Source organism: Lampetra planeri, chromosome 33 (genome assembly GCF_965212315.1).
Source record: "Lampetra planeri chromosome 33, kcLamPlan1.2.h2, whole genome shotgun sequence".
Taxonomy (NCBI): domain Eukaryota; kingdom Metazoa; phylum Chordata; class Hyperoartia; order Petromyzontiformes; family Petromyzontidae; genus Lampetra; species Lampetra planeri.
Genome location: NC_136139.1, coordinates 6,084,924 through 6,112,451, shown reverse-complemented (window position 1 = coordinate 6,112,451; position 27,528 = coordinate 6,084,924). Strand labels below are relative to the sequence as shown.

Genomic DNA, 27,528 nt, shown 5'->3' with positions numbered 1-27,528 from the left:
AACAACAATATATTGTTTTTATTTCAACAATTAACAGTAACACTAAAATGTCGATTCCTATGCTTGGAATATACTTAAATATGTTACTAAACAAATTGGATTTTTGCGTGCTGTCATTGGTGACCGAGCTATAAGACCACGACACACGACGGCCCCAGATTAATCACGAGCAGATGAAATCCAATACGTGCACCCAGGACCTCAGTAGTAACGCTCAGTGCTCTCACACAATATCAGTGCGCTCACACAATATCAGTGCTTAAGAGTCACCCAATCATCTCGGTACGACAGCGTAACGCTACCCATGAGTAAACCCGTTAAGATGATTCAACACACACCGCTTCAGCTCGCCATGACGAAATACTGTTCCAGCAAATGAAACCCGACTAATAAAGTAGTCCTGTCAAAGTCTCAAACTTCAGCACTCTTTACATCGCATTTGCATGTCCAAAAGCACAATGACAGCATTTTAATGTAAATAAATGTAAAATTAGACTTTATTAAAAAAAAAAACTTTGCACAGGCAAGGACATAACAATAGTTCAGGTCAGATTATTTTCGATCTCCCATCAGGCAACATCTGACTTTGGGATCGGTAAATGGAAATGCGCATAACCAACACCGTAATTTAGTTCCTCCGAGAAAATACGTGACCCCATCAGCAGCCTCGCGAAAATCCGCGTTCAACAGAACTGGGGCGATATGTGAGCTCTCTAAAACACAACTCCTTGTCATGCAAAATCCATGCCATAATATACCTGTCAAAATGAGACATTGGTATATATACACATAACAAAGACACAAAAACCCAGGGCTCAAGTTCAGCCGGGTCTGTTCGGCTTGCAGACCTCGAAGATATTTCTGCACCAATCACACCACATCAAATGGACCCCCCCCCCCCCCGCTGTGACAACTAGTCATGTGCCTCTCCAGTCTACCAGCGACCAACGATCATACTTCTGCCTGTGTTTGAAAGGAAGAGCGGATGCATAGACTACATGCACAAGGCATATTTAGTCAGAGGTGGGAACTGCAAGTTTAAGTCGGCTCCAAGTTGTGACCGGAAAAGGGGTGGCTGGGTCAGTGCGAGCAGCGTTTACACCGGGGATCTTGTTCCGAACGGATACTTGATGAGAAGGCCAGCAGAGTGGAGAGAACTTAAATGCAGATTCAATTGGTCCCAACAAACACTGATAGGAACCCAACGCAATATTACTTGTGGTAGAACTCCCACTGCTAATGTCATATATTTGGTCAGGACCTCTGATATGGACAGACCTTTATTTGAGTAGCAAACGTTGGGTGTCACTTATACAAGAATCAAGCCAGCCTTTCCATCAGGCAATGCTAACATTCGGTGTACTCAGGGTAGAAATAATACTCGACCTGAATATTGCAATGTCGAATTTCCAGCACTGGCTGTGAATCAGTAACAGAGATTAGCACGGCCCAGTGCTCATTTGGGTATTGAAACTCACCGACTTATCAATGTGAAAAAGATAAAGTTCACTCCGAACAGGCTAGGCCAGACTGGTGCATTCATAACTAGTGTCCTGATATAAACGCAGCTGCAGACACGTCATGGAAATGGGATCAGAGAAAACAGCAGCAGGGTGGAGGCAATGTGATGGTATGGGGGTTTGGCAGGAGGCATTCATTGATTAAAGCAAATTCTTACACTCACAACAAAAATGCCATTATACATCGTACGTATAACAGATTTTTCAAAATGTATGCACATTAATTGCAAACTTCAGGCTTCAGGCCAGGGATGGGACTGACCGGTCGTACTGCTGGGCGCAGACTGAGGCGCTCATGAGAAAAAGGGGTGATGACGTCATTGCCAAAGCGACGTCATGTGCCTTGCAACGACGTCGTTACGCACGGCGGCGTCTCGCAAACTTACAGCATGTGTCAGGTGTGGTCTCCTTCTGCCTTACGCTAAGCACATTAATGAGACCAAACGAAAGAACAAAACATACGACACAAGACAGCAAAGATGGGAAGCTACAATCGCAAACCAAAAACGATTAATCGATCGTGACCCTACACCACCCCCCCTCCACACCCCCAGATGGTGACGATGCACTGAATTGCCCGGGGAAGGAAAGAGGGGGTGAACGATAACCGCTACGAGCCGATTGAGCGAGGATACTCGCGTTGGTCGGCTAAGATGTTGCGAGGTTAGAGAGTGATTGGAAGTGCTCGTAGTTTGCGCGCAGCAGGAACTCGAAGGCGGGATCCGAACTCAGCGTGCCCAGCGAGCTGGAGGCCAGCAGCGCTTCCGGCACCGGCATCACCAGCCGCAGGTCCAGCCCTGCGTGCCACACCGAGGACACAGGAGCCGTCAGTTACATTAAAAAACGCGCTGCCGTCACGAAATGAAGACACTTCCATCTTATTCATATTCTTAGGCTGTTTCCGGTAAAGTCACGTAGGTAAAAAATTTAAATTAAGAAAAGTAAAATAAAATAAAAATCACGACGTTTCGGAGGCAACACAAGCCTCCGTCCTTCAGGTGGAACCGTCACAGCACGATAGCTGTATCAAGTAAGAGAAATTCCAAGAAAACAGTTCTGGTTGAGGGTGGGAGGAGCCAAGGTAGGCCCTGGATATTATTATTGTGAGGTTTGGTGCGGCTGAAGCACGCTGTTAGGAATGAGCCTTTGTAGTGTAGACTGGTTGAAAAGAGTTGTTAAGGTGAGGCTGATGTAAAGGTGCATGTAAATGGAACTGAGCCTTTTGTTATGTAGAGGTGGTGAGGCTGAAACACTTCCATCTGTAGATCTAGTGGCAACGTGCTATAGCAACCACCGACCGACAAATCCTTTAGAGCTGCAACATGCTGCCGTGCCTTCTACTGGTGGCAGTGTGCCAATCTCTGCCCTCTAACCCCCCCACCCCCGACCTCCTCACCATCTTGCAGGAGGAGCTCCATGAGTCTGGCAAACACGCTGTCATTCGCCGCACGCACGGGGTCGTCAGTCCGCAACATGGCAGCCCAGCTACGACACACACACACAGGACAAACATTTCCTTATTCGGCCTTACAAATGCCAAGCACCTAATGAGGTTGCACAGTAAGGAACGTAATGATTCATTGATTAAAATCCTATTCCCACCATTGGAACCTCATTATCATATTTTTCTACTGGCAAATGAGGTTCCAATGGTGTAAATGCTTACCCAGCGCTCTCATACTCTGATGGTGCATTGTCTTTGAGTTGTGTGCCTTTTGGCGTCATCTGGTCCAACCCATGTGAGACTAGGCTCTAAGGAAAGCTGTCTCGGTTGTGGACCAATCAACTTCAAGGACAGTACATACATTATCAGAGTTATGTTTTTTTTGCATTACGACTGCAGGTATTGTGTCTATGCAAACATAACTCCTTGTAAAAAAGGTGTCAGTTTTGCTGCCAGATAAAAAGGGTAAAAAAACTATTATAAAAATTATATTATTCTGATGCTGATGATCAGGGCTTAATTTTAGCCAGAGCTGTTTGGGGCAGAGCTCTGAAAAATATATTTCTCCAGTCAGTGGTGGGAAGGGGAGGGGGGGAACAGCAGGAGATTTCCAGGGGGGTGCCCCAGAAAAAAAATCCGATGAGCAATGAAGCCCTGCTCGTGCAACACACAATCATGCACAACAGAATCAATCATAACTAATGGAAATTATATTTGCCTTTAAGCTAATGGCACAAAACAAAACAGAGCACACGAATCGGACATTGGAAACGACACAAATAAACATCTGTAGTCAGATCCACACTCGGCCACCTTTGTCTCCCCTGCACCGATGTGTACACAGCGTAGAAGGCAGATTGCAATTTTAGATTTTATTTATTTCAGCATCAAGGGCCCATTGAGCTGTTAGGCTCTATTTCATGGGCATCCTGCAACTCATTTTAATACACTAATTTAAGGCCGAGTGAACCTAGGGGAGGCCCATGATCGATTCAGATATCACTCCTCACTTATAGTCAGCCATGGCCAGGAAACGAAGCCACTGCTCCTCACATGGCTATTGACCCCTTGTATAGCCTATAAAGACTGTTAGGGCAATTGCTGTTAGCGAGCACCTATTAAGGCTGGCATGGCGCACGACACACACACTACAGGGACACGCGGCCAGTCAGTGACGCAGGGTACCCCCCTTTCCTTGATATGGGCAGCAGAAGGCCATCCGGGAATGCGGTGTTGGGTATTTTTATACGGAAGAGGGTGGTGGGGAGAGGGTGGTGGACAGGAGAGGGTTGGGCACTGCCAGTCAGCAATGCTTGCGCTCAGCACTTCCTCGGGAGGTCCCAAGAGCACACATGCCTGACCGAATTCTCTTGAAATGAAAGCCATGACACGGAGCGGGTCGAAGCGTTCAAGCGGCCATTGATTGGACCTATCAATTAAAATGAATGTTACGTACAATTGTTGAGCCTGTGTGAAGCTTTCAATGCATTAATGCGTAGATGACAGTAGCCTTCTCGCGGTGGGCTCCACCTGTCGAGTGTTTGCTACCTTGAACGCAACTAATAGCGTCGCAGTTAGGCTAAATGGGCGTTATTAATTCAAATCCAGATGTGATCAGTAGAGCTAAGTGCAAGTAAAGAAAGGCTCTTATAAGGGCCGCAAACCAATCGGATGAGCTCTTTGAGTGAACCAGCCAAACGATGAAGGACTCTAAAGACCTAAATGTGAATTCCTGGCCAGAAAGATGAAGGGAAAACAACATTGACATCGTCACCTTGCAGGAGATGCAAGCCATACCCAAGAATATAATGCACAGAGCGTTGCAAATTATTGAATTTGCAACGTTTGTGCGTTTCTTTAGCCAGTGTCATGTTTTCAGTTAATTTTATCTGTAGCAGATTCATTTAATCAATTCAAGCAGGTAAAGGTGGTAACAAGTAAATGTTCTAATAAAGGTTCTTAAGACGAGAATAATATTACTTTAGAAGGTGATCGAACGTGAAAGCCCCAAGGGCGGAGATTGAGAGGAAGGCCTAGAGAGAGAGAGGTGGTTCAAAGTGGTGAACCAGGATGTAAAAGGAATGTGGAGTGGATGTAGAGATGAGGGCTCAGGACAGGAACGAGTGGAGAAAGCGAACCAGGTAGTAGTTAGTCGTAGTAAGACTCCACGTGTGTGGGAACAATGCCAGGAAGATGAATAAGAGCAGTAAAAGGCTGTAATAATTGACAAAAAATTATTGTTCTTCTTCTTGGTTCTTTAGGTAAAGTCACGTAGAATGGAAGTAATAAAATAATAAAAATAAAACATAATACAATAATTCTCACGACGTTTCGGCCACAATGCAAGCAGCCGTCCTCAGGTGAGGACGGCTGCTTGCACAACGCAGGTGAGGACGGCTGCTTGCTTTGTGGCCGAAACGTCGTGAGAATTATTTTATTGTTTTATTTTTATTATTTTATTATTTCCATTCTACGTGACTTTACCGAAAGAACCAAGAAGATGAATCCCTGCAGTCACGAAAGCTTTAAATCGAAAAAAACTCATTTTTGATTTTTATTTTACCAGGTAAGGCCCGCTGAGCTATAAAGCTCTTTTTCAGAAGCGATCTGGCCATAAATGACAGCTCAACGAAGTGGATTATAACAGGCAAATACTCTAAACACAAGTTTCTAACATGGAGGGAAAAACCGGAGGACCCGGGAGGAAAATCCATGCGACCACGGGGAGAACATACAAACTCCAAATATACAGCAGGCGTCCGGGTCGGGATCGAACCCACGACTTCCTGTATACCAGGCGAGGGAGTTTACATCTCCCCACCTCAGGCGCCCCTATAAATATAAATACTCTACACGTGTACTTTTTTTCCACGTAAAAATGCATCAAAAAGTGGTGTGATTCAGCAACGTAAAACAACGCGCGTACCACACCACTGGCTGAAATCCCTCGATGCATCGCGCCTCCACTCTCTACTGCAGCCTCCAGGTGAAGCTCCAATAAGATTGCCGACGTATTTATTGGGCATGGAATAAGTTCTCACCCCCCCCCTTATCCCCTCCCAACCCCACTCCAGGGGATTCAATGATTTGTCAACATGCATGGCGAATGTGAATCAGCGTCGTGGTATTAAATCAAACATTGTGGGATGCATGAATGACGCTGCAAAAAGTGAGATTATTATTTATCCAAAGGAAAAGCACCACTCTATAAAATAGCACACCAAGAGATACGGTCTCCAAATACGAGCTGCAACGTTTTTCCATTCTCGCCTACCCCACCCCACCCCCATCGTCTCAAAGGTTTTTGTAAACGCGCCAATGACCAAATCGTGAGCTCACGTTGTTATATATACATGTCAGTTTTCAAAATGAAGCATTTATTGTTGACGGTGGCGAAGCATTGCCCGGCCTGTGCTCCCTGACACTGCCACTGGCTCAACCCTCACTAACTTCATATGAACCACCAAGGAGAGTTCGCACCGTCCTGCCAGCGAGGTGAAGGTGCTGCTTCTGCTGCCCTGACGGCGGTGGCTCGTGCCGGTACTGCCTTGCACCGTTGATATTTTGACCCACGTAGAATTCGGAACCCCAGGGTTGGAAAATATATCCTATTTCAATCCTCCAGCTTGTGGTAGTCGAATCAGTTTTGGGTCATTCTTCTTTTAAAAAATGTGTAGTTATGTTTGGGGTTAGCATATTAGTTGTGTACATTAATATAGACAAAAGATAAAAATATATATACCATTCTGTCCCCAGGAGTATTTTTTCCATGGGGAAGGAGGAATTCAAATTGCCATAATAGAAATGATACCACAGGGATCCAGTATTCGTATATATATAGTATTCTGACTGCGGGGCTCCAAATTATAACTCTGACTCTTACACCACCAAGAATGCAGGCTAAAGAGACACACCAGCATTACGCTGGTGGGCACCGAGCGTTTCAGAGAACCAGCTGAGAGGTGCTGGCGTGGGGCGGGGGGGTGCTTAGGCGGTGGAAGGGGCGTAGTGGGTGAGTGGGGAACTCACTCGTTCCGAAGTAGTGTCTGGCAAAAAATCTTCACTTTCAGTTCCTCAACGTCCACGTCCACACAGTCCTGCGATGAGAAAAGGCGTGCGCGCCGGAGAGGTAGACAAAGTGAGCCGCGGCGATCGGAACCTCACTCCTGACCCACAGAGTTGTCGCCATCATTCTATGCCACCGTCAAGTGCGATGAGGAAGGCTGAGAGTATAAATCAAAATAATCACCACCTTTGTCATTGACACTGCATTAAGACAGAAAAGGTACGCAGTTCACCCTCGATTTAAAGCTTTCGTGACTGCATGGATTCATCTTCTTGGTTCTTTCGGTAAAGTCACGTAGAAGGGAAATAATAAAATAATAACAATAAAACATAATAAGATACAATTATCACGACGTTTCGGCCACAACGCAAGCAGCCGTCCTCAGGTGAAGAACAGGTCTGTCGGAAAGACAGCGTCCTAATGAACAGCGTCCTAATGTTCATTAGGACGCTGTCTTTCCGACAGCCCTGTTCTTCACCTGAGGACGGCTGCTTGCGTTGTGGCCGAAACGTCGTGAGAATTTTATCTTATTATGTTTTATTGTTATTATTTTATTATTTCCCTTCTACGTGACTTTACCGAAAGAACCAAGAATACAGTTCACTCTCGATTACAAAGTGAGCGGATTATCCGGGTTGCGGATTGACCGTGCTCATCTGTGCGTTTTGCGTGCACGCTGGAATAACGCGTCAGCTGCTCCTCACCCGTCGAAGGTCCGTGTGACTCGGTGTCGACAAGTAAATGGATTACTTTAAGAAGCAATAACAAGAGACAACGCATTCTCTGTCATCACCCCCATTCGATATTGGTAAACAAAAAATAGATTTGAATTAGCTAATCATTTTTTATAATCTGTGACCACCTGTCACCCTGATCACCCCGATTAAGTGAAATTTGACTTTAAAGCAGGACGGCTTTTGATTTCCTTTAGGGGGATGAATAGAGGGTCTTGGAAGATGTTGGTACCTCCTCAATGTACTGCAGAAGGTCGAGGGCTTTCTTGAAGTCAAATTCGTTTGCCTCTCGGTTGTCATCGCTAATGTACATCTGAGAGAGAGAGGAAGTAACACACACACACACACAAAGGTGACCCGATTGCAAAGCGTATGGTGACAGATGTACAGGGATGCTTGCAATTGAACTTGCACCAACCAGGCATAATGATTGTGTGTTCAAGATATTGTGAAGGAAGAGGAGGATAAAGAGGAAAATGAAAAGTAGATGGATGCTGAACTCTAGAACCCATCAATCACCTCTGTATTCCTTCCCACCTGATTTAATCTAAGGTCAACCACTTAACACTTTTGCATCTAAATGTAACCAATTACACAACTGATGATCGGCTTGACTGCTCTAATAATCGGTAACACAAACAGCACAACAAATAAAGAAAAGGACAACGATAATGACGATGGAGAAAAGAGGGAGAAGACGGTGGGCAGGCGCACGTGCCGCTCACCATGATGAGCTCGTTGGCCGACAGCACTCGCATCGAGTCCACGTCCATCTCCTTGGCCTCCAGCAGCTTGAGGGGCAGCGAGTCCTGGTACATCATGAAGTCCTGTTCCGCGTCGATGTCTGCACCCGCAGGCGCACGTAAAAAAAACAACATAACAATGAACCCCTGCAATCCCGCTGGGCTGCAAGGTGATCGGAAGTGGCGGTACGGCAAATGGGTTCGCGAGCCTCTGTGCGGTTGTGTTTGCTCTGATTTATCGATTCGCTTTATTACTTTCCAATAGTTTATTCCTGTCATTTTTGTGACCCAGTTCATGGTTGTAAATGAGACGATATCCTGGTCTCACTGGTTAAACGAAATAAACTTGAAACATTGGACTGTGAAAACTTGCGATCGCTATTCCCTTGAATAACTCCCACGTGAAAAAAAAACACATTAAAAAGGAACTGGACAAATCTGGCAATGTAGAATGCTCCTGAAAACAATGAGTTTTGAAACTCAATGAGGTTTTTCTGCATGAATAAAAGGCATAAGAATCGCTTCAGATGTGTCGTCAAACAAGTTTGAATTTGCCACACCGGACGCATCAAGCAGAGTGGAACAACCACGTCAGCTAAAAATCACCAGGGACATTTGCTACGTGGCCATGGGCTGTGGCTATAGGCCACCTGGAATTGCATAAAAGCTTCACCGCCACAAACGAAACCTCTTAAAAACGTGGGGTGCACACATATCAACACATCGATGTTTCGGAACACCTCTCTGCAACGTGCAGAGAAAGTTTCGTCCGCCTAGAGCTCTCAAATTGCCTTCGAACCGGAGTCAGTTGGTCCAACTTCACAACGTGCGGAATATGGGCTGCACCAACGACCCCGACACACGTGACTGCGGTGAAACAGACTACGGAACTTTGATTGGCCTGAGCCTTGCACCGTGGAGGACCTCGCCAGGGCCACAAACTTGGCCGTATCACCATCGACATCATGTGGCCGATAATGGTTAACACCTAGGCCTGAGGTGGCAGGACAAGAAACCGAAGTAATCATGGTAGCCTCTCCCCCAGCGACGCACTGTTGATTAAGGAGTGTGTGTCCTGGGGGCTCATGTCGGAGGCGAGGGCGGACAGCTTGCTGAGGCTCAGCAGCGTCTTCTTGCGCATGAAGTAGCACGCCTCCTGCTCCGCCAGCGAGCGCAGGGTCTGTGATGCCTGCACACGCACGCACGTAAGATCAGGTGTGCGAACTCCTCTTGCGCCGTTGCGATTCACTGTACGTGTGTGTTACGTATAACCATTGTTGACAATCCGCTGCTGAATGAGGGCCTTCCCATGCCTACACGGATCGTAGGTATTTGACCATACTTCACCACGCTGGTCAGTGCAGGTGGACAGTACAGTAATACATTCTGCAGCACTGCCATCTGCTGCCAACCACGTACTTCTGCAGCCACCTTGGAACAATTGCTTTTGTGGTGGTCGCCCATCCAAGCACTATCCACGCTCAAGTCACCTCTTGTCCCAACTCCTGATCTAACGAATACGGTGTAAGCCAACCCCTTAAGACGCGCCGCAACAATACGCAACAACACCACCCCCCCCCCCCCACCTGACCTGTGTGAAGCTGGCCATGTGTACATGGTGCAGCCAGCTGAGGTGCTGGTGCCCGATGAGGAAGGTGTTGAGCTGGGAGTTCTGGGCGGCCGGTTGCGTGAGCAGCTTACTTCGCTTGCCTTTCTCCATGTACCAGCGGAAGACAAACTCGGAAAAATTCTGCAACGTTCAATTGTAAGATTTTAGGTTTTCCGCAGACCGACCCAGGTGGGTGAACGTGCGGGTGTGCCAAGTTTATTATTCTCCAAAACACCTGATGGTGCTGAAGCAGTAATACATTTGGGCACATTCAATTCACGTGACGCTTTTATTCATTTGCCTTTGTCGGGTGCAGGAGGATTGACGATATGACATTTGTACACGACCTAACCCCAAGGATACCAATTATAAATCGTGATAAGTTTAATTGGGCACGGAGTAAGCCACCCTCGGCGACTGAAGAGATGTTAATAATTTAACCAGCAGGGGTGTAAAGATTTTTCATAAATTTTTTCACAACCACGGTTTATCCAAAACTCGGATCAATCCACTGACAGATAGTCGAGACCCATAAGAGTTTTTTTGGGTTGGATTGCATAAATATGTTCCATTAAACCTGCCACAACGCGAACGGCACGTTATTATATTTATGCAATCTAACCAAAAAATACCTGTCAAGGATATTGGTCATGAAAGCCTACGAAAAATCTGGAGCCAGTTGTATGCATGCACGCAAAAAGTGGAGTACAAGCGCACCTTGTCAGCAAACTGTGTCATGTAGCGCTGCAGGCGAGCCTGGTTGTTGGTCTCCTCACACAGCCGCACCAGCACGTCAAAGTCCGAGTACTTCTCAGCAAGAGCGGCTGCCCTCTCGTACTGCCGCAAGTTCACTGGGGAGAAAGTGAATGAATAAACCAACGGATAAATTAAAGTGTTCATATTGCAAGGAGTTTTTTTACAGCGATGCCAATGGTTGACACACTGCGCTGCGATCCTGACGATCTCAAAACCAGTTATGGATCGTTGCTTGGTCTGACTCGGGTTAAAACAAGCACCTATTCCGGTGTGTAAACATGAGCATAGGCTCATGACAATGGCTACCGAGCATGCCTACAAAACGTGTTTTGCACTGGTACACAATAATAAACCTTCAACTATTAGCAGAAAAGGGTTGTCTTTCTACTCACCCACAGAGCCCCCCCCCCAAACATGACATCAAACCGATGGAGGTAGTGCGCGTTGTACCAATCGCCCCCGACAGAGGAGCCATCCATAGCGAGCGAACCGACCGCGTGATCACCCCACGTGGCCACCCCACATAGGACGTGCGTATCTTGCGGCTCTTGGCCAAATGAAGATGTTTGTACGCGACTCAAAGGGTCAGGCGGTTTGGCCAACCCTGTCATATAACAACAACAACTAATGTCGGGAGACTCACAGTAGGCCCCCAGCAGCTCCGATCGTGCTCGCGCAAACTCTGCGTCCGCAGCCACGTAGTTCAACTCCTGCTCTTCCTGCTGCCGCTCTTGCTGCAGCCCATGTCGGTACTGCAGCGCGCGCAGGCGACTCTCGAACGCGCCGAGGCAGGAGTCGGCGATCGCCACCAGCTGGTCGAGCAGCGTGCGCCGTTCCGCGGAGTCGGCTTCAGGCAGGGCATGCTGCAGCACCAGCGCGTGCTGACGCAGCAGCAACTCTCGCACGGAGCCGCTCGCTGTTGCAGGAGACGAAGGAGTGAGGCGGGACATGGCGGTAATGTCAGGAGCGATATTGAATGAGAGAAGTCAGATGTAAAATATTAAATTTTAAAACATATATATATTTATTTCCTCTATCCTAGGGCAGTATTCTTCTAAAAATGCCAGATTGAGGACTTGTGTAACGATTGATTTTTGTAGAACTTGGCAACACGCACATCTACAACCACCACGCAGCCCCCAAGAAACACGCAGGGCGCAGCGCAGCTGGAAAAGGAGAACTCGATTTAGCACAAAAGGGAACTGAGAATCTTCGGAGATTCGACACTGCGGCTGGGAATCGAGCAAGGCTGGTAGACGCTCCACTGCCATTGAAATCCCCCCCACTGCGCCAGCCTGCCAAGCCCCCCACCCACACCTGTCCAAGGCACGTGGCCCTCGTCCGAGAATCCCTCGGCGTCCTCGCTCTGGTACAGCGAGCCCTCCTGCTGTCGGTACTGCCAGGATCTCTGCAGCACGTCCTGCACATGGATAACGGACCAAGCGATAAAATATTTTTTTAAAAATGAAGAAAAATCATGCATACGATTGGTTTAATAAGAAGAATTTTGTACATTTGGTATCGGAGTCTGTTCAGCAAATGCTGCTGGTGTTTAAGTTTAAACCCCCCCCACAAACACTGTGGGGGATGCACCGTCTTGATGAATCACGAGTAATAAAAGAACAAATGGCTATGAGAGTGAATATTTAGACCTTTTCTCGGTAAGAATAAGGTTCCCCACCCCTGTATTCATGGGTCTTGTAGGCAATTATTTGAATGAGGCAATTACTCAATTGGGATTATACGTTAAATAAATCACCCCCCCCAGTGAAACTACTGCAGACTATACAGGTGAAGCATAGTACCTTCATGATAGCCTTTCTTGATATAACGGTGCAAAACATCAAATGTGGTATATTATTATTATCGATGAATGTAACCTCAGACCGTGTGGAATAAAAGTGAATGTTACGGATCTGCAGATGTTTTTGCCCCATGACCCTCGGCGTCACCGCACCCGGAGGACGGTGTTGACGGTGATGACAGAGCGCATCAGATCGGGGATCAGGAGGTGATCGTCCGACAGGATGTCCTCCAACTCCCCCTGCAGCGCCGGGAGGGCCTCCTCGATCCGCGTCACCTGGGTTACGTGACAGACGTGCACACGTACGCACATCCAGACATGTACGCATGCGCAGACGTGTACATAGACATACACGCACCCCACGTGCGCAAAAAGTACACATACACAAGTGCACAGACGCAGGCATGTAGACGTACGAACACGTACACATATGCACACACGCGCAGACACGTACACATACGCACATGTACACATACGCACACAAACACGCACGCACAAATGTAAACAGGCACGCGCACACATGCAGTCGCATGTGAGAATGAGGAGCATTACAGTAGCAGTACATCCTGCACATGCACAAAGGCCCAAGCAATTAAAAAATTTGTTCAAAAAAATCATGCATGTTCAAAAACTATGTAACGTTTTCCAATATAGGTTAATCTTGGAAAGTATTTAATTAGAAGAACTAGATTTTAGGAAAAAACATGTTTGCATAGGCATTTTATTTATATTTTTTCTCTTTATCGTCTCTCAAATGTTGGGGCAACCCTTGTAAATATTTGGCCCGTTTTCAATCGTGTAAGATCCTGACAGCAAGACAACTAAATACTCAAGTTCATTTCACATTGGATCATCACTACGAGAGTTGTAGTTCCCACCCGCAAATGGAAGGACGGACAGAGTTAACGCCATACCACTTCCAACCTTAAAAACCATTCATAACAAAGGAAAACAAAGTGTGGACCAGAGGTCACTTCCACGGGTAGGCCTCTAACACAAAGGGTTGCCCTGCTGTACTGGAGACACCAATATAGCCCCATGACGTGACGCCGAAAGCGCAATCGTCACAAAAACTTGGGAATAATTACGAAAGGAAAACAGAATCGCTGCAACCTCTCGAAAAAACAGGTCGGCAGGCGTGAGTGCCTCGCTGTGCCTCCTCCTCGTTCCGCCCTCCGCCTCGTCTCCCCGCGCCGCCAGCGCTCGGCACACGGCGCCGTTGAGCAGCGTCGGGTGGCGCGAGTGGTGCTCCTTGAGCACCAGCGCGGCGCACAGCTTCTCGGCGTGCTCTCGCAGCACCGCGCGCGTCGGCGCGCTCGCTGCCCACCGGCGGCCGGTCGGGGGGGCGCCTTGCGATGGCCACGACAGGCTGCGCGCTGTCACCGAGGCCAGCCGCGGCAGGATGTGGCACTGCCGGGAGAGAGACACGGGAGGGAGGTAGGCATTGCACGCGGTAGTTAGGTTCGTCATGATATCGTTTAACATAACAGGATATGACTTATCTCCGATAACTGTTTCCCGTAACTTTGTAATTGTTTGTAGAATTTCTATTGGAGGGGAGGTAGGCATTGCACGCAGTAGTTAGGTTCGTCATGATATCGTTTTACACAATAGGATCATCATCGGCCACAGTCAATCTACAGCTGGATGAAGGCCACCCCAAACAACATACTCCGAGCGCATGCATACAAACTGATTTCATTGCTGCACTTCCTCTCCGTAGATGTGTTCTCGGATGCGTTTAATTCCTTGGCAACCGCTCACATGTACGATGCAATTTCACTTTTCCTGATATGACGCATCTACGATAAGAGTTTCCCGTAACTTTGTAAATTTTATGCAGAATTTATATTGTTGTTGTGCTTTGCTGTACTTCCGAGTAAGAATGAAGATAATGCAAAAGGTTTTCGAAGCGTATTTCACTCAACGGAAGCCTGCCATCAGTTTTTTAATGATTGTGACTTTATAAGCGATAATATGTATAATGCAGATGCTGTCAGTTATACAAGAAATATATTACATACTATTAAAAGCTGTAAATGGGCTACATTATATCCTCATGGACATTAGTAATTTATTTTTATTTTTATTAACCCGGAGGAGGGCCTGTTGAGCTTAAAAGCATTTACCAACATTGACCCTGGGGTGGGAGGCGAATGGATAGAGGTAAAAAAAGGGTACAGAAATAAAAGAGGAAATGAAAAGGATGGCAAAAAAGCCAGATATAAGGGGGGGGCTGGAACTCCACCGCTGAATTAGCCCGGCATTTTGAGGATACGCTGTACATTCATTCTCATGTCACGTGTGGCGCGCCACTGATAGCCGTCGGACCTGGCGGAGGAAGTTCATGTAGTCCTTGTGCACGAGCAGCTTATCCTCCAGCTGGGGAATCAGCAACAGCGAGGACTGGCCCAGGCCTACGACATCTGCAGCAATCGCAGGGCGAGGCAGTCACACATAAGGGAGGCATCGACCCTGAGCTGTAGCGGTAGGGGAGGTCAGATGCACGACTTGCGGTGTGGCGGAAAAAGTTTTACGTGACCCACGACCTTACGCCAGCGGTTGTCGGCCCACTTGAACACGCAGGATTGTGTATGCCAAGAATAAAAAATTATATTAGTACATTTGGTACACATTTGGTACACATTTGGTACTCGTGTATTTCTTACAGCAAAAGGCTATCACGAAGGTACTATGCTTCACAGAGAGTGTGCAGTAGTTTTACAGAAAGAGGCGACAATCGCTATTTATAATCCCAATTGAGTAATGTGGGTGATTTCAGATGCGTAAATTTCGGACCATGATGCCGGCACACAATAGGCTACTCATTTTGAACGTTCAATGTGAAGCAGACGGCACGCATTTGTAGGGTTAACAAATCCGCAGTTATGACCAGGGCGGCCTGCCTAATTCGAACCGCTAACCTCTGCAATCAGTGGCGAACGCACTACCACTGCGCCATGTTGATAAGGTTGAAGTCTCCATCGACAGGACATATTGCATGTTGACGTATGGCATATAAATCTAGATTTGGCCCGTGAGCAACTCAACTCCCCATCGCCACCTTATGCCGATTGACCACAGCGTTACACACATGCATACAACACCACTAGAAACACAGATGCAACAGCGCTATACACACACGCACACAAAGCATAGGACGGCATAAAGCACAACGTTACACAAACACTGAACCGTTAAACAAAGGCAGATAAATCACGGCATTAAAGACAAACAATTTTCACCAAAGTACGACACACACACACATGCACTATTGCCCTGATGTAGTCAGATCTTGTATTGGTTGTAACTTCCTCCAGCGAAACATTACCAAAATAGAAGTAGTCCTCATGATGTGGCTACCACCACACCCAGCCACATTTGTCTCCCCAGTGCTGATGTTTGTACACCGCAATCGTTACTTATTTTTAAAGATGTCGATCTAGGAGAGGCCCAAGAGCGTTTCAAATATTCGCCACTGTTATTGGTCGCGAGCAGGAATCGAACTCAGGTCGCTGCGCTCACAGTGGAATTCCCTAACCACTGCACTACCGTTCCCCACACACATTTACTTCGCACCAAAGCCAAAAATCCCCCGTATAGCCCTAATAGACTGTTGGGGCAAGTGCTGTTTTCGAGCACCTATGAAGGCCATAACGGCACACGGGGGCGTGGGTGGCCAACACCACGCCCGACCATCTTTGTCTCCCCAGTAGCGATGCTTACACACCACACCAGGTACTCATTTGAGGCTGAGTCGACCTAGGCAAGGCCCAGGACCGGATCAAATATTCGGCACTGTAATTGGTCGTGAGCGCGAATCGAACTGGGGTGGACGGGCTCGTAGCGCGGTGCGCTAACCGCTAAACTACCGCTCCCCACTACTTCGCACCACATGCGTGCACGCATGCGTGCACACATGCGTGCACACATGCGTGCACACATGCACGCACACATGCACGCACACATGCACGCACACATGCACGCACACATGCACGCACACATGCACGCACACATGCACGCACACATGCACGTACACATGCACGCACACATGTACCTTCGGGCACGGACTGCGCCCACCGCGGGTCTGACGCAGGGAAGTCATCGGTCATGGCGGAGCTCAGCCGCGCCACGGCGACGTCCAGCGGCGAGTCCGTGCGTCCATCCGTGTCCGTCGGGAATTTCTCATCCACGATGGCCTGAGCACCTACGTAGTCCTGCCTGTGCTCACCAGCAAGATGGGGGGGGGGGGGGGGAAACCAGCAGAGGATTGAGAAAACTGGGTGATACAATACAATTTGCTTTTTATGTAGCTCTATGGGACATCTGTAAAAAAAAGCTTTACATCTCATCGGATTCCTGCAGTATAAATATTCACATTCTGATATTCACGCAGTGCATCCCAGCATGCTTTGCAACAATAATGATAATTTTAAAAAAACACTCTTATAGTCCTTGTCAAATCAATTCAGCCCTTGCCCAATCAATTCAGCTAGTTTGGCGATCCACACAATGGCTTCCTAAGATGCTAAGTGGAGAAATGAATTGCCTCCCGCAACAGATCTCAGTAGGTTGATGTGATACGTTCCACGGTAAGGGACCCATGGGGTCATCCCTCGTGTTCCACTCGTGAAGCAGGTGGCCACACCATGTACCTGTGTCCTGTGTGGTTTTGGTTTGGTGCTGTATACTGTTTTTGAGGGCCCAAACTAGACGTGCCATTATAAGCATTTCTCATCATCCAACAGAAGAATAATCCAACCAGCTAAAAATGGGATTATTCAAACTAATATGTTTAAACATTTCACGTAAAAGTTTTCGTTGCGCCATCATTCCTGATAAGACTTGGAGAAAACTTCCAGAAGCAGAGCATAACAACTAAACGCCATTGTGAGCCACAAGATGAGTCCATCGCACATGCAAGAAGGGATTGGTAGTTTCAGTTTTTTTGTTATCAATAATTGCAATAATTTTTATTTTAATCTAATATCTATTTGGCATGCATATGCAAATATATAACAATAAACAAAAAAGTCAAGCCCTGTGTGTCTTTGTGTCTGTTTAAACGTACCGCACAGTGACCGATTAACCTCACCGCTGGTGCCTTGCGATGGCGGTTGCCGTCCTATCACATTCCCACTCGCCGTGCGGTTTGAATGTTCGCGCACGCCAATTGGTTCTATCGTTACTGTGACTGAGCTTGATTCGATTATCAATTTCCACGACGATTAAAAATCGATAACCGATTATGAAAACGCTAAATGAAAAAACAATTTACAACCTTCAAATCAAGACACAAAAACGCTCGTCCACCGCCACCGTCTGCAAGTGGCAATTGCTCACCGGCACAAGAGCAGTAGGGCAGCCTTCAGTGCCGCCACTCCCTCGTCCTGCCGCCCAGCATCAGAGCGCAACACCGAGCTCTCCAGCACCGACGTCTGGCAGCACCAACACCAACGAGCAAAGACTTAACATCGATGACGACGACAACAACAAAAGAAATAGGCGGGAAAGGCCACATCGTGCACAGTATGCGCCCTTGATAGTTACACCACTGGTGGGTGATATCGGGACGTGTTGCAAGAAATGTAGATGGGGCCACCCCCCACTGTTTTGTAGCCTGGTACCTGGGCCTCTTTGATCCATCGGCCCAGGTGCATTTGCACCACCTGTAAACTCTATAGCCACGTGACTTGTGGTTTATGAAAAGAACGAAATGGGCCCCCACCTATCTCCTCGTAGTCTGGCGGCTGAACCCCTCAGGTCCAGTGGGCTCCAGCCCAGTCGCGACTCGCTGCTCTGGCCGCACGCTCAATATCTCCGCCGCTTCACCAAACTACAGGTCGACGTTAACCGTGTAAAAGCGAGTGTGTGCGCGCGTGCTCACCTCGGCTGTGCCGGGCCCCGATGAGGCCATAGGCGAGACGAATGTCGAGGTGACGTTGGAGAAGAGCGAGGCCTCGAGTGCCGGCAGAAGGGAGGTGGTGGCGTGGCGCGCGCTCAGCGACAGCAACCCCATGTGGCGCGAGAAGAACACAGGGACAGTGCCCACGCTGCCACCGCCCAGCACACTGTCGCCTGCCGCACAGAGGGTAAAGAGCAACGAGGGTGTTGCCCACTCGAGTATTACGTGATTTGACAAATCGTCATCATTCGGAGTCGCGATTCGGTTTTTGTTGTTTGCTCAGCATCATCGTCGTCGTCATCATGGTGAGCCACAGTCTTATCCACTGCTAGATAGTGTTCTCAGATGCTTTCGCCATTCCTCAGAATTCTGTGATGCCACAATCGATCTCACTCTTGCACATGAACTGATTTCATCGCTCGGTATCTGTAGTCTTCATCAGATTTGCTCTCTTCATTTGGCCAACATTCCATCGCCAGCCTCATCATCCGCTATCTTCTCTTCTGGATACAAATGGCACTTACTTAACAATCAATATGGAATGTAACATTTGCATTGGCTCCGCGATCCATGTATTCTCTCTCAGTATACATGCAGCTATGCATCTCTCCTTGCTGCGTTGCGCATCCAGCTGATGGCTCTGTATAAACTGATCTCATCGCTTCACCACACGTGTACACAGGTTTACATATACTTCATATATTCGCACACATAAAACACACACATTTACATATAAATCTCATTTTTCCTCGTCAACATTTTTTTTACATCACCCATTGTCTATCCACTGCTATAGGAAGGCCTCCCCCTGCGGTTGCAATACCTCAGCACCCAATCTCCATGGTGGTTGACCGCAAGGCGCATTCTTTGTTTTATTTGCCACTCCTTTTAGTAATATGTTAAAAAATGATAATTGCATTTGGGCAAATTATCTTTCTTTAACAGTCAATTTATAATCACAATGTTAAGTAGGGTGGAGCAGTGGCACAGCGGTTAGCGTCCTCCGCTATGAACTTGACGACCTGAGTTCGATCCCCAGTCATGGATAAGATCAATGGCGAGTGGATATCTGTACCTGTCCTGGGCCGCCACATCATCAACCCGCATTTGACCAGTGTGGTGAAGAACGGTCAAACAAACCCCATGAACCGATATGATACATGGGGAGGCATTTATCCAGCAGCGCATTGAGATAGGAGTAAGGAGCATTAAGGAGCCTTGATCGAGAAAATTCTGAGAATCAGTGCGATGATGACCATGATGACAGAAATGACAAAAACAATAATGCCCACACAGACGAAGATAATGATGACAACTTCCATAACAATCAATCCATCGCACAGCGTTCGTTCACTGTTGGCACAACACCCCTCACCTCTACCGCTCTCACCTGGTGTGCAGAAAGGAATTTTCTCCTGCTGCAGCCACCCACTGCCACTGCCGCCTACGATGGAGCACATGAACACCATGCCGCCGTCGTACAGGCACGCCAGCGAGCCCTCGGGGTCCGGCACCAGCAGGCGGCACGCGGGCTCTTCACCTGCCTGTGCGAGTGGGCGCGAACAAGCACATTGCCCTGGTTATGCACGCCCAAGCCCATAAAGTAATTTGTCAGCTGTTTCTTAAACACTTTCCCATTCCGATAATGTACATGTACACAATAAAGTTTTTGTTCCGATTCCGTTCAGATGACGTACCTGTATGGCACTTTTATCAGTACGTCTTCAGGTCGGAAGATGTACCGAGGCTCCCACAAGGCCATGAGAGAAGGTGTGGCACAGTTTGGTGCCAGCTATCATAGAGTGCAGTTGTATCGCTACAGTTCTCGGCGGTGACTATGTCTTTAAAAATAACGGCACTATGCCTCTCTAAATAAAGTTAATGCTAACCGCTTGTGCGTTCCAAGATTCAGCGGTGAAGGGAACTCACCCTACAACTTGCAGACATCTCAGAATGGGAACGGGTCAATTATCTCACAGAGAACGGCCCATAAAATGAGATATCACATAACTACTTCACAGAGGCTGTTGGGGAAAGTGCTGTTTGCAAGCAATGATGAAGGCCGGGGGTGGGTGGTGTGGCCAGTATCATGCCCAGTCATCTTTGTCTCCCCAATGATAAGATTCACACACCACACCAGGTATCACAGGGGAAGCCCAGCATAAGTAAATGTTGCCACTGACATTGCCCGTGAGCAACAGGGGGTCGCAGCGCAGTGTACAAACCAGAGGTGGGACAAAGTCATTGTTATGCAAGTCCAAGTCGAGTCGCAAGTCATCAAATTCATGACTCGAGTCGGACTCGAGTCCAAGTCACATGACTCGAGTCCACATCTCATAGGTGGGACAAAGTCATTGTTATGCAAGTCCAAGTCGAGTCGCAAGTCATCAAATTCATGACTCGAGTCTGACTCGAGTCCAAGTCACATGACTCGAGTCCACACCTCTGGTACAAACTACTGCATAAGCAATCCGCTGAAAACGCTCTCTACACATCAACAACGAGACAAAGATCCCTTGACAGCCGCACAGACAAGTGGGGCAGATTGTGCTCATGAACTCATATGAAATCCGGCACGGCACATGAGGGGCTGGCGTAACCAGCATGAACACACACTCGCAGACCCACACGCTGACCTGCAGGGGCCGTTGGTAGGACAGCACCTCCACGGAGACGTCCTCGCTTAGCTGCTGGCCCTCGTCGACGAGGCTCAGGAGGACATGGTATCCGAGGCACTGGCTGTCACCACGGTGCCACGCAGCCGCCAGCACCACTACGCCGCAGCTGCGGTGACGAAGCGGTCAAAGGTTAGGCGTAAGGGAAACGGTTGCGTTAACCAGGGTCTGTGTCAGCGACAGCCTACATGACGATGTGCGACGGAAAATGTGTGGGTTCCTGCTTGTTTACAATCAACTCCTGATTATCCGGAGCAAGGACAGGCAGGGATAGCAAGGATAGAACAAAAACACGATGTAATACATGTGTACGTTAGGCTACCGAAATATAGATTAACCATTGTAAATTGGGGCCAAGACATAAAATGTGTCAACCTTTTGAATCAAATGATTTGCCAACACAGTTGTGGTCACTGACCCTGAATAAGTATCAGCGAATAATTAAACCAGAGTGCACGTTAAAATATTCAATTTAGTTTTTTCACACGCGAGGTTAATAGGCAACCCAGATAACCCATTGGATAATCAAGAGTTAACTGCATAAGGCACGTAACAATAATCCCCATCTCGCAATTATTTGGAATTATTGTGATTCAAGGTGAAAAGAAAATGTTTTTTCATGAGGATAGGGTGAATGCAGCGCCACAACTGGCCGCAGAGGTCACATGGACTGAATACATTCAGCAACGTTAATGAATACATCAGGCAATGTTACTATTCGCCCAAATACGTAAGAAATTAGTATACGGTGTAACGCGACTCAATAAAAGATCCAAAATTGTCGCAATAAATCAGAAATATGAATTCCTATATATATCCCAAATGATCTCATTATTGATCCACCCTATCCTCCTAAACATTCTGGGTGATGACTCACTCTGTAACCTGCAGGTCCAAGTGTTTGATCTCAATGCGTTGCTTTATTTCCTCATAGTTTTCATCCGAACCCTGCAATCGAACCACAATGACATGGATTTTTTACTGGTTCACTCTCAGACACTCTCAGACACAGTGTGAAGAATCCACCAACACTACCTTTCTGGCCTCTATGTGCTGTGCAGAGCGGCCGTTACCCTAAATGTCGCCTCTCAAATACTTTTTATTCTTAAGGCAATGTTCATGATTAAGGTGTTGGTAGTTATTTTTTGGTTATTTGTGCTTGTACACCACTGCCAACGCAGCGACATCACCAAATAATTAGTTTGACAATTGAAATGAGAATTTAACGATTCATTAATACCGATGCTCACCAGAAACATATTTAAATCGTGCATGTAAGAATTGATTTACAATTTACACGGATTATATACTAAACAAATCATGTGTTTAAGTAGCTAATAGAAGGTAAAAAACATAGGCAAAACAAGATGAGGCTGAACAAATGAAGCCAAGAGAAAATATTTTTCTTTAAAATAATTACGACCCAAAATTTACACAATTAAAAGTATCGGCTGTGGCGCGAATCATTAACACTCAGCTTTTGGGATGCACAGAACATTGCGGTAGGGGGGGAAAACATGTACATCCCTTATGTCAATCCACTGCTGGATGAAGGCCTCTCCATGCCGTGTGGGCGATGGCGATGTATTTGACAATACTTCAAAACGTGCGGTTGGTGAAGGTGGGTAGCATGCATGTTGCGGCATAGTACAGTACAACAATGGATTTTACTGTCCTGACCTCTGCTGCCCACAACATCGACCTGTTTTGTTTATTGTGGTTATTCGTGCAAGCAATATCCAGGCTCAACAATGCTTGGCTTCTGAGATCTGACAAAATCAGGTGAATTCCGGATGATTTGGAGAAGAAAAAAAACCGGTTAAAGAGAGCAAGCAGTTGTTTACCCAGATGGCATCAGTGATCATGTTGTCGAGGGACTTGTGGAGGTCGTAGGTCAGGACCAGCCTCTCGGTGCCGCTGGCCAGCGTCCACTTGCTGAGGCTCTCACTCGTGAGGCTGTAGAGCACTTGGTCATCGGCCCACACCTGGGCTCGCACCATCTGTGCGGAGTTATATAAGGCAACCAGGAGAAGCATAAATCTCACTGCAATCTGACACTAAATAATTGTTTGAACATAACAGTAAATGCAGTGGCCTCGACTGGCTGCAAGAGTCACGTGAACTCAATTCGCACAACTTACACGCATCGAATATGTTAAACCCATGCTATAAAAAGTGACGACTCGGTATCTTCGACACGACCATTATGAGATGTGTGCCAGTGATGGATAAATATCGTTGGCGATCCATTTAAAAGCAGTAAACCTCATGTGGCCACGATCCAAATTAAATAAACTTGTGGGCTGTATTTGGCCCATGGGCCATAGGTTCCCCACCCACTGTTCCAGGGCTGCCCTGTCTAACCCCCGACTACTGCATTGCCGCTTACCGTAGCGTCGACCGCAACTGACGAAAGCATGTTAAACATGGACGACACGCGGCGTCCGAGGCCAGACAGAACGCCCTGGTGCTGTCCCAGGAGCCTCGCCGCCACCGTGCCAACTCCGCCACTGCCGCCGCCTCCGCCCGCTCCTGGTGTTGACCCCGTGCCTCCACTGCCACCGGGCTCACCGACCGGCGTGAGCAACCACAGCTGCCCGTGCACGGTCGCCAGCATGAAGGCGTTGCCCGGTGCGCGCATCAGCGAGTGGCACAGCTCGGGACCGCAGCCCAGAGCGGAGTCACTGAAAGTCGCGTCGTGCGTCAGCACGGGCCAGTAGCGCAGCACGCCCTCGGGAGACGCCGCCAGCACAGACACCGCCTGTGCGCATTGGTGACGTTTAATGGTTAAGATGCAAGCGAAGCAATAAACAGCTCTACAATTTCACAAATATGAGCCAAGCTCTGTCACAGCATCACTGGACTTTCTCACCAAATAAAGAAATATTATTATTCAAACTGATTTATTGCTCAAATGAGCATTGAGGTGGTGTTCATCTCCAGTTTATAACCAAGCCAGGGTTGTCCAACTATTAAATTAAGAGCCTTTGTGTCTATTTGAAATTAACACACAGTATTTTATAACGCCTGCCACTGGTGGCTTATGATGGCTGCCGCTGACCAACCACATTCGAACGTGCCATGCGGTGTGAACGTTCATGTGTGCTTATCAGTCTTATTTCTACGAAGTCAGCTTTACAGAGTTCCCTCTATTTTGTGGGCCTTCCGCCAGCAGTGGTATGAGCAAGCAATTGCAATTAGTTTGGTGTTTCCGAGTGATCCCTCACTTGCGCCGAAGTGTCGTCCTTGTTCCCAGCGGATTCGCGGCAGTGTATTGCCACGAGGTCAGCCGAGTGTGCAAATTCAGTGGGTGGCAGCTTAAGCTCCTTGAAGACTGATGGCTGAGCGGCACGCATGCAGACACGGCAACGAGACAGTGATGACACAGCTGCTGTGGGCCAAACACAACTCTCCACAAAACCTTTACATGAATTAGGCACGTAACTATTTGAACCCCCTGACAATTCGATGAATTGTCATCATTTGGAGTTCTGATTCCATTCAAGAATATTATTGGTAGTAGATATTTATTTTGAACTTCAACCTATTTCCTTTAGAAATTCGTCTTTGAATACATACCAACGATAATCACAATATTTTGATTTGAGTGTGTTTATATCACAGTTTTTTCATCTTACACTTGCACTATTTTTGACTCGCTTCTGTCGTTAACATCACTCAAATACCTAATTTGTTAGTCATGCAATATTCCTCAAAGATCTGTACTCGTTCTCTGCAATATTAACGTTTTGGGTTTGTTTTTGCTGTTGCTGTCGCACCAAGAATCTCCCATTGTTAAAAGAGCCAGGCAGCTCGCCAAACGGGATAAGCCGTGTAACAAATCAAAATAAACTTCAAAAGCTTAAACTAATGATATTTCTCAAATTTGACAATACAACTATCGTGGAATTTATATCACCCGCCATATAATATTTTTTCATATTGTGGTAACCCTAGTGAACAACCGCCTTGGATTCAGCTGCCAGTACATGAAAGTGAGAGATATGTCACTTATTTTAAACCACATATGTCCTGTGTCTGTCGTGCTATATACCTTTGAGAGGAAGGAGTGTCCAACCTTCCAAATAAACAGGCGATCACCGTAAACGAGCCAGGCCCAGCCGAGGGTATCCAACCCAACGCTCAGCTCCTCATTGGCTAAACGACAATAAGAGCATGATGAGAAAAACTACAAAAATGAAGATTGTTGGGTGACTCAAGAGGTTGGAAAGTTTTTCTTTTTAATCCAACATTGTTTTTTGACAATAGGAGGCAGCAGCGGCAGTGATTGTGGCATTACCTGAAGCCATGGCAAGTGCCTCCATGACGGCCACAGATAGTGAGGAGCCGTACCGCTGGAGAGCGTAGCTGGCACTGCCCTCCAGGAGCATGGGGCTGGGCTGGAAAAGCACCCCGCAACTTCTAAACTCCACATCGCATAGGCAAGAAAGGGGGGCATTCATTAGGCAAGAGATTAAAGGGTTCGATTTCAAGTGCTCACTATCAATGGATTCATGTGGTTATGGATGACTCGGATTTCGGGTCCAGTCTGGAGGAAAGTCTTTTTGCCAAGAGAATCACAAAAATGTAATGAAATAAAACAATTAAATTCCGTGTTGTGACTGGTACATGAGTACACGTAAAAAACACAACACAGCGATCATTAAGTCACGCAATTGTCATTAAGGGGGTAAAGATGTTCTTGGTATACCGTCTTGTTTGTATTCGCTAAATGTGCAGCCCTGCACCTCAAGGGTATTTGGCCTGCTCTTCCACGCTCTTATTGATAGTTTATGTTTTGTCTCATTCGCTACGTCCGGTTCATCCGATTAACATTAATCCCGAGCTCGCGGGACAATGCAACCGCGACATTTCGACAAGTGCACCAAGACAAAGATCCCCCGTGTAGCATTAACATTCTGATGGGGCAAGTGCTGTTAGCGAATGCCTATGAAGGCCGGAACGGCACACAAGGGGGTGGGGTGGCCAGCACCACGCCCGGCCACCTTTGTCTCCCAACACATTGCACCACGTACTCATCTTAGGCCGAGTCGACCTAGTGGAGGTCTAGGACCGGTTCAAGAAATCGAACTCGGGTCCCCCGGGTTCGTAGCGCAGCGCGCAAACCCGCTACCACCACCGCTTAACAAGTTCAATGCTCATTTGACAACACTTAAGTCGACATGTCACTTGGCCATCATTTTCAACTTGAATTTCCCGGCACCGGTATGTAAACACAACGTCGTCCCCACATACAGGACGCACAGACTCGTCACAATGGGACTGGGGACCCCCATGCATGCTGCTGCGTGTCTGCGTGATGGGCAGCAGAGTGCACTGCAGCGAAATCCAACGTTGTACTGTACTGCTGTGCTCCGATATCTATGCTCCCCGCTGTCACCCAGTAACAGAGCGGATTGACAAAGACCTATAACGTACATACAGAAGCAACAACAACGTCACCTTCTCATGAGCGAACGGCGTGGGCTGACGGTCAGTGGCGAGATACCGCGGGCCGGACTCTGGGCCTGGCTCTGCGAGAGGAGCGAAGCATCTCGCCCCGCCGCGGTCCCCGCACTCCTCCGGGCAGCGCTTCTAGTCAAGGCCGTCACGTACGGGGAGCTCGGGGGCCGACGGGCGGCCGACGACCGGGGCGAGTACATTACTCGTTCTGCTCAATTCCCCTTCAAAAGGAAGGAACGAACGAACGTAAGGGTTAATAATAATAATTGTGATAAAATTCTGTGAGAACTATGACGAGAACTTTACGAGTTTTAACGGCGTCCGACAAGGCGGGAAACGCACGGCACGCACGCTACCGCTGTGGCGACGAATCGCGTGCGGCCCTCGTTCGCGGTCACGTGCGCGTGTAACCGCCAATCTCGAGGCGAGCTGTGGCGAGCTATGGCGAGCCGGGAGGGTGGGGGGGCGGTCGCTTAGTTCTTCGCGATTGTTTAATCTCGCGTTCGCCCCGGGAGGGAGTGGGGGGAATGGGGGAGAATGGGGAGTGGGGGGGAAATTGGGGGAAATTGGGGGTTGGGTGGGGGAATGGGGGGTGGGGGGGGAATGGGGGGTGGGGGGGAAATTGGGGGGGTGGGGGTTTGGGGGGTGGGGGTGGGGGGTAATGGGGGGTATGGGGGGTGGGGGGGGAATGGGGGTTGGGGGGGGGGAATGGGGGGTGGGGGGGGGAATGGGGGGTGGGGGGGGAATGGGGGGTGGGGGGGGAATGGGGGGTGGGGGGGGAATGGGGGGTGGGGGGTAGTGCGGGAATG

The 27,528-nt window shown here is 47.9% G+C and overlaps 1 protein-coding gene across 1 annotated transcript; it reads right to left on the bottom strand.

Annotated features, from left to right (window-relative positions):
• Positions 1–467: 467 nt before the first annotated feature.
• NUP133 (nucleoporin 133) lies at positions 468–27,134 on the bottom strand. The gene is made up of 25 exons (XM_078610116.1): positions 26,720–27,134; positions 25,557–25,678; positions 25,311–25,414; positions 24,484–24,597; positions 23,646–24,017; positions 23,101–23,256; positions 22,134–22,204; positions 21,218–21,365; positions 19,972–20,125; positions 18,564–18,754; positions 18,020–18,114; positions 16,734–16,897; positions 15,008–15,102; positions 13,790–14,086; positions 12,830–12,952; positions 12,190–12,292; positions 11,516–11,788; positions 10,834–10,967; positions 10,099–10,257; positions 9,561–9,696; positions 8,490–8,608; positions 7,997–8,077; positions 6,994–7,061; positions 2,917–3,005; positions 468–2,317 (listed from the first exon to the last, which is right to left on the bottom strand). Exons 1-25 carry the CDS (start codon positions 26,917–26,919, stop codon positions 2,169–2,171), a joined length of 3,717 nt encoding a protein of 1,238 aa, XP_078466242.1. The 5' UTR covers positions 26,920–27,134; the 3' UTR covers positions 468–2,168.
• Positions 27,135–27,528: the final 394 nt, after the last annotated feature.

What these genes read in the sequence shown, in the direction of transcription:
- NUP133 (XM_078610116.1), bottom strand. Translation starts at nt 26,919, where the DNA reads ATGTACTCGCCCCGGTCGTCGGCCGCCCGTCGGCCCCCGAGCTCCCCG. An exon ending in ACATGAACTTCCTCCGCCAG is followed by an intron (nt 14,087 to 15,007) that starts GTCCGACGGCTA and finishes CTCTCCCGGCAG; the next exon opens with TGCCACATCCTGCCGCGGCT. An exon ending in CAGACACTACTTCGGAACGA is followed by an intron (nt 3,006 to 6,993) that starts GTGAGTTCCCCA and finishes TGTGTGTCGTAG; the next exon opens with CTGGGCTGCCATGTTGCGGA.